At 32.8% G+C, this 13,473-nt stretch overlaps 3 protein-coding genes across 8 annotated transcripts in view; 1 reads left to right on the top strand and 2 right to left on the bottom strand.

The window, feature by feature from the left end:
* LOC104780165 overlaps positions 1 to 2,045 on the bottom strand; it is a 6,031-nt gene extending 3,986 nt beyond the window's left edge. The window contains exons 1-3 of the mRNA XM_010504648.1: positions 1,773 to 2,045; positions 419 to 1,281; positions 10 to 288 (exon numbers count right to left, since the gene is read on the bottom strand). Coding sequence (XP_010502950.1) covers positions 10 to 288; positions 419 to 1,281; positions 1,773 to 2,007 — 1,377 coding nt within the window. The 5' untranslated portion in view covers positions 2,008 to 2,045. The remainder of the gene's footprint in view (positions 1 to 9; positions 289 to 418; positions 1,282 to 1,772) is intronic.
* Positions 2,859 to 11,208, bottom strand: LOC104783706 (uncharacterized protein DDB_G0290685-like). Its single transcript, XM_019244081.1, has 5 exons — positions 10,568 to 11,208; positions 7,431 to 10,286; positions 4,705 to 5,854; positions 3,631 to 3,812; positions 2,859 to 3,375 (listed from the first exon to the last, which is right to left on the bottom strand). The coding sequence occupies exons 1-5, from the start codon at positions 10,907 to 10,909 to the stop codon at positions 3,004 to 3,006; spliced, it is 4,902 nt and encodes a 1,633-aa protein (XP_019099626.1). The 5' UTR covers positions 10,910 to 11,208; the 3' UTR covers positions 2,859 to 3,003.
* LOC104780164 (3-dehydroquinate synthase homolog) overlaps positions 11,512 to 13,473 on the top strand; it is a 4,219-nt gene continuing 2,257 nt past the window's right edge. For 2 of the 6 annotated variants that reach the window (XM_010504646.2, XM_010504645.2), the window contains exons 1-5: positions 12,170 to 12,317; positions 12,535 to 12,789; positions 12,884 to 13,050; positions 13,125 to 13,223; positions 13,308 to 13,376. In XM_010504646.2, coding sequence (XP_010502948.1) covers positions 12,242 to 12,317; positions 12,535 to 12,789; positions 12,884 to 13,050; positions 13,125 to 13,223; positions 13,308 to 13,376 — 666 coding nt within the window. In that variant the 5' untranslated portion in view covers positions 12,170 to 12,241. Of the gene's footprint in view, positions 11,678 to 11,894; positions 12,093 to 12,169; positions 12,318 to 12,534; positions 12,790 to 12,883; positions 13,051 to 13,124; positions 13,224 to 13,307; positions 13,377 to 13,473 lie in introns of those variants that run through there. The other 4 variants (XM_019244586.1, XM_019244588.1, XM_010504647.2 and 1 more) reach the window with 4 other exon arrangements.

The following is a 13,473-nucleotide window of genomic DNA, read 5'->3' as shown; positions in this document are numbered from 1 at the left end:
CTCCTTCATGTCTGGAACTTCTGCTTGTTCATCATCATAAGAGTGAGCCTCTTTCAACTTCTTTTCCTTTTGACTACTTCTGATCTCACCATCTTTACCAGCTTCTACTTTTCGTTTATTCTTCCTCACATTCACTGTTTTGAATCCTTCCCAAGCATTGTCTCTTAGACGATTGTGAAAAATATCTTCAATCAAGTTTTCAAGGTCTGGATCCTTGTTGTCATCCGCGTCGCACCATGTAGGATACAGATCATCCTCTGAAACTGGAAGCATATGCCTAACACGGACCTACAAGAGAAAAAGCAATAAGTATTTGAACTTTAAAGGGGGGTTAAAAACTCAGATGCAACATTGACTCTTATAAACATGGTACAACAAAATATGAAACTGTTGCAATAACAAAATCTTTTAAACTAACCTGTCCATGCTCTTTCTTCTCTTTTTCAATGAATTCTTTAAAATTGATATGTTTCCTAGAAGATTGCCAGTTAAGTAGTGGAACACCAGCCGATTCTAACCTTCTCAAACCACAAGCTTCTCCTACGCCTGGAACACTCTCGTACAACCAAATCAATAACGCATGAACACATCGTTGTATCGTGTATGATGATTTGTCAAAGGCAACAGTCTTGAGAGAATTTACTAAACTAGTAAACGCCACTCTACCCCATGGATATTTCTCAAAAGCCACCGGATCCAACACTCTTTTAGCGGATGCCAAGGGGATGCTAGATCCACTATGAAGACCATGTACACAAACAGATAGTAAACATAACCTACCAACCATGGTTCTCTCCTCAGGAGACCATGTCTTGCAAAAATCAACCACCTTTAGCAGCTCATTAAACTTTGGACCTTCAGTGTTTTTTTCTAATTTCATTTTTGCCCAGAACTCATGATGATCAGCTTCGAAGTGGTCTGACACGTCAAATGGATCACAATTCAAGCCTGTTATATGTGCAAATTCATTCAAATAAAATCTGATGGGCCTATCATCAATCAACGACCAAACCTCATGGAAGTTGTTGACTCTCAGCTGATGCGTGAGCAAGTAATGAACATTCTTTGCGCACCATGTGTACGACAATTCAGTAAGCTTTAAAAAAACTCCAAGGGATGATTTCTCCAAAGATTCCCACACATCCGACCCTAATCCTTCTTTCAAGGGTCCTATTTTTGATAGAAAACAGTTGTGGTTCATGCTCCTACTCTGCAAAGGCGATTTTCCATCTACATATAGTGGAGGAGGATATTTGGAGACTTCGGAGGATGACGCCATTCCTTAAAAAAACAAAATACTACATTTATAAGTAATATAACATGGAAACACAGCATACTTATATGCAAACAATATTTAGTAACATACAAAGAAATCGGATAGATGTTGAATTCGTTAGTAGGATCACAATTTCTCATTTTAGATTAAATATTTGGTTCTATTAAACTATCCTATCACAGAAAATTGTGATCCTCTATTGCAACCTCATCTACCTAGTACTTTCTACGTTCTATTGTTTTCTAACAAAACAGTATCGCTATCAAGCCTAAAACAAAAAAAAAAATTGATTTCACACATTGTGAAAGGGAGAATAAAATTCGATCACATCACCTTTTATCACAAAAATTAACAACTAAATCCAAAGAAACTTATGCAATCCGATGTCGAATACAAGAAGTTCATTTGTTAATCCGATGATGTTGACAAACATTGAAAAACAGAATTTAACAATCGGCATGCAAATTTAAATCAGATGAATTAAGAATAAACTCACCAATTAAGAAGTTTTGGCTGGAAGAAGAACAGTAGTGGCCGGCGATGCAAACGCAGAGGCGATTAAGCTGGCAGAGAAGACAAAGATACTCGACGATTAACCCACTTGAATCGCAAACCGAGAACCTCTTCAATCGCAAACCCAGACCCACAAAGACCCACGGCGAAGGAAAGAATGAGAAGATGCAACTCTCCAACGCCGGAAAAAGAAAATTCCTCGACGGCGACAAAAACATTGTCTTACGGCGGAGAATCCAAAAATAAGAATGTCGGTTCTAAAACCCCTAACTTAGAATGAAAATAATATTAAAAAAATGGATTATGATATAATTTTATGATTTTTACTCAAATCAAAAATAATACAAATTTCCTAATTGAATGGGGTAAGGTTTTTTGGACTTTTAACACAATATTTGTGTCAATCTAGTTCTCTAACTCATTTGGGGTTTAAACCAGTAATTTTTGGGCAAATTTGTTTCAAACTGAGTAATTTTTACTAATTTTAATATGAAAAAAACTGAAATTATTAAGATTCACCAAACTGTCTCAGCATCGATTATGTGAACTTTGTGTTCTCTACGCTATTCCAAGTGTTTTTTTCTCCCCGCTTAATCTCTGCATTATGCGCTAAGATTTTCTCGTTCGTCTAAAAACATTGGATTTTTTATGCATATGATTTGGCAGGATTAGAAAACACCAAAAAAAATGAACAAAATATACATATCCAAAGAAAATCATTAACCACATAAAACATGCAAAATTATTTATGTCCTAAATACATAAAACATGTGATCATATGAATGACTAATGAGACTTTTTGTTTTTACACATACATGACAAGAATCAAGGTCGGCCCAATTTTATTGGATGCCTAAAACAAAAATAGTTTTACTCACCATTAAACATAAAAAGAAGTTATATCAAACACGTATTTGCCAAGTTCAAACTCGGAAAATTTTGGAAATAAATGAAAGTGTTGACCACTGCACCACAAAAACTTTTCAAAAATGATCTTGTAAGTTCCATTATATTAGTTGCTGTCTAAAGCTTTTGCTTTACCAATGTTAGCTACGGGACGGGCCAAAGAAAAATGTATGATTTGCATCCACATTTACATTCTTTTATAAAAGTCTAAACCTCAAAACGTTTTGGATTTAATTTACAGTTAAAAATATTTTTTAATTAATCATAAATAATATTATTTTAGAGTTTATTATTTATATATGTACTATCTAACCATCCATATCCAGTCCCTTTAAAGTTTCACCGTTGACCTGGAAGTCCAAATTTGAACTTGAAGTTGAACTCGAAATCGAACTTGAGCTCGAACTAGAGTTAGAACTCTTCTTCATGTGATAGCCATTTCCGGTTGAAATCTCGATTGAAAATTGTTTCTCACTTTCTGTTGCAACTTTCACAAATTGAGACATAACTTGTTCCCATTTCAACAATATCTCCTTGATTGCTTCTTGTTGTGATAGTGTGAGCGTGAACAAACCACCGCTCGTAGTTTGTTTTTCAGATATGGCTTTGGTCATAACTGATTGTAAGATGTTTAGAGTCTTCATCACTTCTTCTTGATATCCTTGTAGTGTTGTTTTCATCTGTTTAATAAATAAATTAAAGNCTTTATCATCTATATGATTAGCTTTAAAAGTTTTTTCCATTGAAACATCTTTACCTCCATTGGTTTTCACTGTACTACCACCTTTAGAACTTTCGTATGTGGAATTTGTACCTATACTTATTTCAACTATGTTACCATCTTTCAAATCTTTTTTGTTTCCATTGATGTTCGTTGTCTTATCATCNTTGTAATTTCTATAATTTTTTATGAGTATTGTATTTAATTAACTCACCTGTCCTGACCCACTTTTCTTGGCTTGCAAGACAGCCATAGCATCTGAGAGTTTTGTGGCCATATTTACCATTTCAGACATGTAAGAGCTTGAGTCTTTTGCTTTTAATGTTGAAGAGACTGGACACAAGTATTTCATGTAATCTTTAAGTTTCTGAAAGAANCAGCTTTGGAATTTTCTTCCTTACCTCTAATGCTGTCTTTGGAGCCTTCTTTTAAAGAACTTTCTTTACCTCCTTTGATTTCAACTTTCTTACCATCATTGGAAACTTCTTCTATGGAATTGTTTTTACTTTGATAAGATTCAATTCTTTTACCATCTCTGGACTCTTTGTTTTCTCCTCTAACCTCTATACTCGTACCATTTACTAAATCTCTGTTAGTTTCTTTAGTTTTTCCCTTTGATTTTTTAATATTTGTGTCACCCTCATCAATTTTTTTTTGCTTCATTAAGGCTTCATCATTTTCTTTAGACGCATCATCACTAGACTCATTTTGCAATTTCTTCTCACTGATATTTGATTCCTTATTGGCTTCTTGAACCCCTTCATGTTTTTTCATCGAGGAAGCTTTACTATCTTCTTGCTTTTTCTTTGATTTTGTATCTTCTATCTTTTTATCTAATGTCTCCTTATCTTCGATCATCTTTCCAGATTTTTTTTTAAAATGTTCATTTTTTTCTTTACCGACTTTGTCTTCATTATCTTCTTTACTCTTTCCTTTCTTATATTCCAAAGATTCTTCACCCTTTACTTGATCATCCGCTTGCATTTCTTTCTTAGCTTTCTTATTATCTCTTTGAGTTGTTGCTTCCATTTCTTTCTCATATTTTTCTGATTTACCATGTTTAGATACTTTGTTATCTTCTTTCGTCTTCTTTTTATTCTTTTCAGAATCTTTGTTACTAACTTGAATCCCAACTTTCTTTTCTTGCCCATGATTTTTCTTTTGTTTTTCTGTTTCTCTTGACTCGAAATTCTTAGATTCTTTCTTGTCTTCCTTTTCTTTCATCGAGTATTCTGTATTTGACTGAAATCCTCCTTGCTTTGNGTAACGCTTGTTTCATTTATGTTACCATTTTTAGAATCTTCTCTCACTCCATTGGCTTCAACTATCTTACCATCTGCCGTCAAATTTGTAGCTCCATTTAAATTTTCTGTCGCACTATCCTTAGATTTTTCCTCCATTGAATTGTCTTTACCTCCAATTATTCCAGTTGTTTTATCATCATTAGAACCTTCTTCCATAGTTACTTCTTTACCTCCATTAATTTCATCTGACTTACCTTCTTTGAAACCTTTATTTGTAGAGTCTTCTTGACCTTTATGCACTTCATTTATATTACCATCTTTAGAATTTTCTTCTACTGAAACATTTTTACCTCCATTGGTTTCAGCTCTCTTAGCGTCTTCAGAATTTTCTTTTATGAAATCTTTTTTATCTCCACTGGTATCAACTATATTACTATCTTCAGATGTATTTTTCATCGAATTTGTACCTCTATCTTTAGATTTTTCCTCCATTGAATCTTCTTTACCTCCATTTGCTTTAACTTTTTTATCATCTTTAGAACCTTCTTCCATATTTACTTCTTTACCTCCATTAGTTTCATTTGTCTTATAGTCTTCTTGACCTTTATCATCTATATGATTAGCTTTAAAAGTTTTTTCCATTGAAACATCTTTACCTCCATTGGTTTTCACTGTACTACCACCTTTAGAACTTTCGTATGTGGAATTTGTACCTATACTTATTTCAACTATGTTACCATCTTTCAAATCTTTTTTGTTTCCATTGATGTTCGTTGTCTTATCATCTACAGAACCTTCTTCTCTGTGATTTTTGCCTCCACTTGTCTCAACTAACATTCCATTTTTAGAATCTTTATTCATGGAATCTTCTTTACCTTCATTGATTTCAGTTGTATTACCATCTTTAGAACCTCTTTCATTAAAATCTCTTTTAGCTTTGTTATGTTCATTCTTCTTATCAGCTTTGGAATTTTCTTCCTTACCTCTAATGCTGTCTTTGGAGCCTTCTTTTAAAGAACTTTCTTTACCTCCTTTGATTTCAACTTTCTTACCATCATTGGAAACTTCTTCTATGGAATTGTTTTTACTTTGATAAGATTCAATTCTTTTACCATCTCTGGACTCTTTGTTTTCTCCTCTAACCTCTATACTCGTACCATTTACTAAATCTCTGTTAGTTTCTTTAGTTTTTCCCTTTGATTTTTTAATATTTGTGTCACCCTCATCAATTTTTTTTTGCTTCATTAAGGCTTCATCATTTTCTTTAGACGCATCATCACTAGACTCATTTTGCAATTTCTTCTCACTGATATTTGATTCCTTATTGGCTTCTTGAACCCCTTCATGTTTTTTCATCGAGGAAGCTTTACTATCTTCTTGCTTTTTCTTTGATTTTGTATCTTCTATCTTTTTATCTAATGTCTCCTTATCTTCGATCATCTTTCCAGATTTTTTTTTAAAATGTTCATTTTTTTCTTTACCGACTTTGTCTTCATTATCTTCTTTACTCTTTCCTTTCTTATATTCCAAAGATTCTTCACCCTTTACTTGATCATCCGCTTGCATTTCTTTCTTAGCTTTCTTATTATCTCTTTGAGTTGTTGCTTCCATTTCTTTCTCATATTTTTCTGATTTACCATGTTTAGATACTTTGTTATCTTCTTTCGTCTTCTTTTTATTCTTTTCAGAATCTTTGTTACTAACTTGAATCCCAACTTTCTTTTCTTGCCCATGATTTTTCTTTTGTTTTTCTGTTTCTCTTGACTCGAAATTCTTAGATTCTTTCTTGTCTTCCTTTTCTTTCATCGAGTATTCTGTATTTGACTGAAATCCTCCTTGCTTTGAGTTTCCAATGTGTTTTTTACTGTGTTTTGATTTATTGTCTTGAGACTCTTCCTTCTTCTCTTCATTTTCTTCTCGTTTCTTATTTTTTGCTTCAAATATTGTTTTCTTCTTTCTATCTTCCTCATTTTTCTTCGTAATTTTGTTGTTAGACTCTTTCTTATCTTGTTCTTTTTTCTTCTGTTGGTTGTGTATGGAATTTTTCTTTTCTTTTTTCTTTGATTCACTATTTTTAACATCTGTCATTACGCTTTTATCTTCTATATTTTTATTTTCTTTCTTCTTTTTTTTAATATCTTCATTCTTCAATGATTTACCGTCTTGAGACTTCTTCTTCTNCTTTTTTATCTCCACTGGTATCAACTATATTACTATCTTCAGATGTATTTTTCATCGAATTTGTACCTCTATCTTTAGATTTTTCCTCCATTGAATCTTCTTTACCTCCATTTGCTTTAACTTTTTTATCATCTTTAGAACCTTCTTCCATATTTACTTCTTTACCTCCATTAGTTTCATTTGTCTTATAGTCTTCTTGACTTTTATCATCTGTATGATTAGCTTTAAAAGTTTTTTCCATTGAAANTTTCGTTACTATTTTCTTTTCTTCGTTTTTCTTCATATTGTGATCCTTAAACTCTTTCTTCTCTTTTATCATTGATTTCTTCTCTTCATATTCATTCTTTTCCTTTTTATTTGCTTCATGTTTCTCTTTTAAGGTATTTTCATATTTGTTGTTCTCTTTCTCCTTTTTCTTTGATTTATGGTTTTCTGATTCTTTCTTCTCTTTCTTTTCGACTTCATTTTTATTAGCTTTACGATCTTTGAATTCTTTCTTCTCTTGTTTTTCTTCTTTCTTTTCCTTAGATTTATGGTCTTTGGAGTCTTTCTTCTCTTTGTTCTTATGTTCAAAATTTATCTTCTTGTTTTTATCTTCTTCTTTTCTCTTTGACTTGTAATCTTTTGAATTTGTTTTCTTCTGTTTATTCTCCTCTTTTATCTTTGATCTATTGTTCATGTGTTCCTTCTTCTCTTTTTTGTCCCATTCTTTCTTCTCTTTATTCTTTGATTTAACATCACCAAACTCTCCCTTCTCTTTAATATCTTCGTTTTGTTTCTTCAATATATTGCTTTCAAAATCTTGCTTCTCTTTTTTATTTTCCTCTTTTTTCTTGTAATCTTTCGAATTAGTATTCTCTGTTTTACTTTCGTCTTTTATCTTCAATTTATTATCTTCATATCCTTTCTTCTCTTTATTCTTTAATATATTATCTCCAGACTCTTTCTTTTCCTTTTTATCTTCTTTTTGTTTCTTCAAAATACTCTTTCTAGACTTTTCATGCTCATGATTATCTTTTCTTTTATCCTTTGACTTTACATCAGTTGTTGTATCTTTTTTCTCTTCTTTCTTTATGTCTTTCTTTTTTTCTTTCTTGTGTTTTGTTGACTCTCCGCTTCTATTTTTAACATCTATATCTATGTCATTACTAGAACCTTTATCTTCTTTTGTATTCTTTTTTAACCTTGCATCTTCAGAACTGAAATCCTTTACTTTTGTTGAACCTATGTCATTTCTTTGAGCTTGCTCTTGCTTTTTCTTCACGAAATTTTCTTTATTTGCTTTTGTCTCCACTGATTTATCATCCTTTAAATTTTTACTATCTTTTTCATTATCTATCTTTGTATGCACTCTAGTATTTTCTTGAGCACTTTCTTGTTTTTCTTTATTTGCCTTTTTTTTGCCTGTTTGATAGTTCTTTGACTCTTTCTTTTCTTCTTTGTTATCTTCTTTACTAAGGCCGCCACTACTACTTCCTTGACTCTTTTCTCGGTTTTCTTTCATGGAAATTTCTTTAGTTTCCTTAGCTTTTACTAATTTTACGTCTTTAAATTCTTTCTTTTCTCCAGTTTCTAACGTCTTGGACTCTTTTTTTTTTCCGTGAACAAAATCTTCTCTATTATTTTTCTTATTTTCATTAGTCTTTATTGACTTATTTTTACTAGACTCCTTATTCTTTCCCTTAATTTCTGCTGACTTATCATCGCTAGCTTCTTTCTTATCTCTCTCATTTCTTTGAGCTTCTTCTTGATTTTCTTTCATAGAACTTCTCAAATTTTCTTTATCCGCAACCGACTTATCATCCTTTAAATCAGTTTGACTTACTTGGGTCTCCAAGTTCTTATTATTCAGTGAACCTTCGTTTGTCCCTTGTCCCTCTTCTCCCTTCTCCTTCCTAGAACCTCCATTATTTTTGTTTAACTCAGCCTCCAACTTAGCGTCATCTTTACTCTCTATATTGTTGCCATTAGTTGAGTCTCCAACATGTACTTCCTTCTCCTTGTTAGAATATGCATTTCCACTTTTATTCTCCATTATCTTACCATTCATGGAAATATCATGACCTCCTTGCCTATGTTCATCTTTTTCTTCCTTAGATGTTTCATTATTTGTCTTTGTCTCTATTGGTTGATCGTCCTTTGATTCTTTCTTATCTTCTTTGTTTTCTAAGTTCTCATTTTTCATTGATCCTTCATTGTTTCCTTGATTCTCTTCCCTTTGTTTTTTTGTATAGTCTTCGTTTTTCATAACCTCTACTGATTTATCATATTTTTTCTCCCCATCAGCTCCTAGGTTCTTATCTTTTGTTGAAACTCCAGCATTTCCTTGATCCTCTTGATAGCTCTCATTTGTACCATTAGAATTTACCTCTGATGTAACATTTTTTTTGTCATTCGAAATTGTACCCTTTGTTAAGTCTTCAATACTTTCTCCTTGAAAATTTGTTCCCTTCTCTTTGTTCAAATTTTTATTTTTATCTTTGATTGTTTCTTTGTTCATATAAATTTCATGACTTCTTTGAGTCTCTTCTTGCTTTTCTTTCATAGAAATTTCATGACTTTTTTGAGTCTCTTCTCGCTTTTCTTCAATAGAAATTTCATTAGTTGTGTTCTTCTTTGTTGATCCATTTCCCTTTAGAATTTTATTGCCTACGTTGTTTTCCAAGTTCTTATCCTTCTCTAATTCTCCATTGTTTTCTTGAGTCTCTTCAATCTTTTGATCTTCATCATTTGTTGTAGCATTTACCATTTTATTATCTTTAGCCTCATCCCCACTTCCTTTGTTCTCCAAATTCATATCCATTGTTGAACCTCTGTTGTTTTTTTGAGCTTCTTCCAAATTTTCTGTCACGGAACTTCCATCATTTTTAGCTTGTACCTCAGACTTGACATCTTCTTTAGTTTCCAAATTCTTATCATTGGTCGAGTCACCCAAATTTTCACCTTGTCCCTCTATTTCCTTCTCAATATTAGAGTTTGCATTTTCATCTTTAATGACTTTTGTTTCGTCATTCTTAGAAACAAAATTACCTTCTTTAACATCTTCTCCCTTATTTCCTTCTTGAGTCTCCATTGATACATCGCCTCCATAACTTCTTTTAATGCCATATGCTTTTTCTTGAGTGGATTCTGAATCTTCTCCATTGGTATCCACCATGTTACTATCCATTGAAACATTTTTGTGTTCAGAAGTATTGCTTTCATGCACCGCAGCCTCAGTTGAACCTTTTGATTTAACTTCTACAACAATCTTCACGATTCGGGTAATCGTTTGTTCCCATTCAGTTATCGAGTTTTCTACCGCATTCTTTTGTTCCACCGAAAGAGACATTGAATCATCGTCACCTTTTATATGTTTCTCTATAATAACTCTACCAATTGCAGCATGTAATTCAGTGAGGGATTTCATCACTTCAAATATCTCCTTTCTTACACTTGAACTCAACTAGAATATTCACAAAAGAAAAATATTGATTAGTTCCATATGTTCTCAAGCCATAACTTTGTCACTAGCTTCATTGTCTAAGAACATATGATGAGACTAGAACTTTAATTGTTTAAAATGCATAATTTGTTTTTGTTTACGTTAGAATAGATTTTCATAGATTTGAAAATATAATATTATTTTAGCAAAAGAAAAAAGCTTATAAAAACAGAAAATCAATCAAAAAAATCATCTATTTGAGTTATTCTAAAGGATGAGTATTTTAGTTCACGATAACTTACCAGTCCTCTCCCAAGCATAAACATCGTTTGCAAGAGATTTTCGGATTTTGATTTTAGATCAAACTTGAATGTATCAGATTCATTGTTCTCGATCAGTGGCGTAACAGACGATTCCAACTTCAAGAGATCCTTTAACTTCTCAAAGAATGATCTTAGTTGTTCTCTTATAGGACAATTGTTTTCCAATTTCAATACAAACCCAAGAGCTCTATTCGAGATGTATGGCTCTATATCTTTGATCGTGTTTGGAGGAGTGACGACCATCTCGTGTGCTAAAACTACATTGAGACTTGAATTTGTTACAACAATAACACAAAGAAACAACAACAAAACTTTTCTCATGGTTGACGATGATATGATTATGGAAAGTTTCCTTCTTGATCTATTATATATATAAACTGGAAAAGAAGATGTGACAGCACTAAGTTTGGATTTATGAAATCAATGACTTAGAGACTTTGATGGACTCATCTTTGAATAAAAATAGCAAACCAAACTTATTAGTGGTTTTTAATTTTCTGAACAATCATGTGGATTTGGAGAACTTGAGAATAAAAAATAATTTGTAAAACTTATAATGACAGATGTGAAAAATAATAATAATAAGAATAAGAATAATAATAAAAATGCAATGATGTGGTTTAAATGAGGATGATGTTGTTCATCATTTTATTGTAATAAGTCGAATATTTTCCCCTAACATGCTGTAACATATATATGTTTATTTTGATACGAACGATTTAGGTTAAAATTCAGAATTTCAAATTTGTGGTTTATATATCTTTGGTAAATAAGAAATTCATCTAAAAAATCACTTGACCCTAATTATATAAATAAATTCGGGAAAAAAAATAACATTAGACAAAAGAATCTCAAAAGAAAACACTATTCATTGACACTATTACTTTTCTCTCTATTTTAGTTTTTTTTTAGGTAAACCGTAGACCCGACCGGTTTTTGGGCCAACCCGAAATGATCCAACACATTGTCCAACACATTGTCTGAAAGAGAAGAAACAAAAGATCCAAAAGGTTATGGCTTTGTCTTTGGTCTCCTCTGTTTCTTATATACAACCCTCAAACCAGTTCCATTGTTTCTCTCTAAGAAAAGGTTAGTCTTTTTTCTCTTTGCTGTGTTGTGTAAACTATTTTGCCCAATTCACCATTAACATTGGAGTTCATGTGTTTGCCTTTTGAAATCTTGATTTGAGTTTTAATTTCATCTGGGTTTTGTAGATAATCGCATAAAATTGAGTAATTTTTAGTGAGTTCTTGTCAAGTTTCTTCATTGTGTTTTGTTTCTTACTTGAGCTATGTTGAGAATGCAGAAAAATCAGAACTTGATAGATTACTATTGTGGAGCTCTCATCAGAAGAATCATAAACTGATTAGTAAAAGAACGTTTTCTCAGAGATTTGCTGTGAAAACGTCTGCTTCCACTACTGTGCCTATGAATCTTGGCCGAGCAAAGAAGGTTTGGATATGGACCGAGTGCAAAGAAGTGATGACAGTTGCGGTGGAGCGAGGATGGAACACGTNCTATTACTTTTCTCTCTATTTTAGTTTTTTTTTAGGTAAACCGTAGACCCGACCGGTTTTTGGGCCAACCCGAAATGATCCAACACATTGTCCAACACATTGTCTGAAAGAGAAGAAACAAAAGATCCAAAAGGTTATGGCTTTGTCTTTGGTCTCCTCTGTTTCTTATATACAACCCTCAAACCAGTTCCATTGTTTCTCTCTAAGAAAAGGTTAGTCTTTTTTCTCTTTGCTGTGTTGTGTAAACTATTTTGCCCAATTCACCATTAACATTGGAGTTCATGTGTTTGCCTTTTGAAATCTTGATTTGAGTTTTAATTTCATCTGGGTTTTGTAGATAATCGCATAAAATTGAGTAATTTTTAGTGAGTTCTTGTCAAGTTTCTTCATTGTGTTTTGTTTCTTACTTGAGCTATGTTGAGAATGCAGAAAAATCAGAACTTGATAGATTACTATTGTGGAGCTCTCATCAGAAGAATCATAAACTGATTAGTAAAAGAACGTTTTCTCAGAGATTTGCTGTGAAAACGTCTGCTTCCACTACTGTGCCTATGAATCTTGGCCGAGCAAAGAAGGTTTGGATATGGACCGAGTGCAAAGAAGTGATGACAGTTGCGGTGGAGCGAGGATGGAACACGTTTATATTCTCATCAGACAATCGAAAACTATCCGATGATTGGTCATGTAACAATGCAGAACTATGTTTTTTCCTAAATGCATATTTGGTTTTATAGCTTTGTTTCATGAGTTTTGAAGTAATGCTCAACGGGTTTTGCAGCGGTTGCGTTGATGGATACATTGTTCATTGAAGATAAGGGAGTTACTGATGGTAGTGGAAGCATTGTAGCTTCGGTCTTTGAGGTATCAACACCTGAGGAGCTACAGAAGCTCAAGATCGAAACTGAGGAGACAGAGAATATTGTTCTTGATTTCTTAGACTGGAAGGTATAACTTTCTTGGCTTTGATTGAACTCATATGAATGACCTGGTTAGTAACAATGGAAGTTTCATTTTGGCAGTCGATCCCGGCGGAGAATCTAGTGGCGGCTCTTCAAGGAAGTGTGAAAACAGTGTTTGCCATTTCAAATACTTCTTCAGAGGCGACTCTATTTCTCGAGGTTGGTTTTAGTTTACTGATGTTGAATTCAACGTTTTCACTTTCATTCAATAGAGTTTTACTCTTGTGTTACGCTTGGCTCTAGGCTTTAGAGCACGGTCTTGGCGGGATCATTCTTAAGTCTGAGGATGTTAAAGCTGTTCTTGATTTAAAGGTATCTACTACATCATAAGTATATAGCTCCTTTCTTGTTGTTATAACTGATGCTTTGAAAAAATGTATTAGGAATATTTTGACAAGAGAAATGAGGA

The sequence above is a fragment of the Camelina sativa genome, chromosome 4, assembly GCF_000633955.1.
Source record: "Camelina sativa cultivar DH55 chromosome 4, Cs, whole genome shotgun sequence".
NCBI classification, from domain to species: domain Eukaryota; kingdom Viridiplantae; phylum Streptophyta; class Magnoliopsida; order Brassicales; family Brassicaceae; genus Camelina; species Camelina sativa.
The sequence above is the reverse complement of the archived record's forward strand: the minus strand, read 5'-3'. Positions and strand labels throughout refer to the sequence as shown.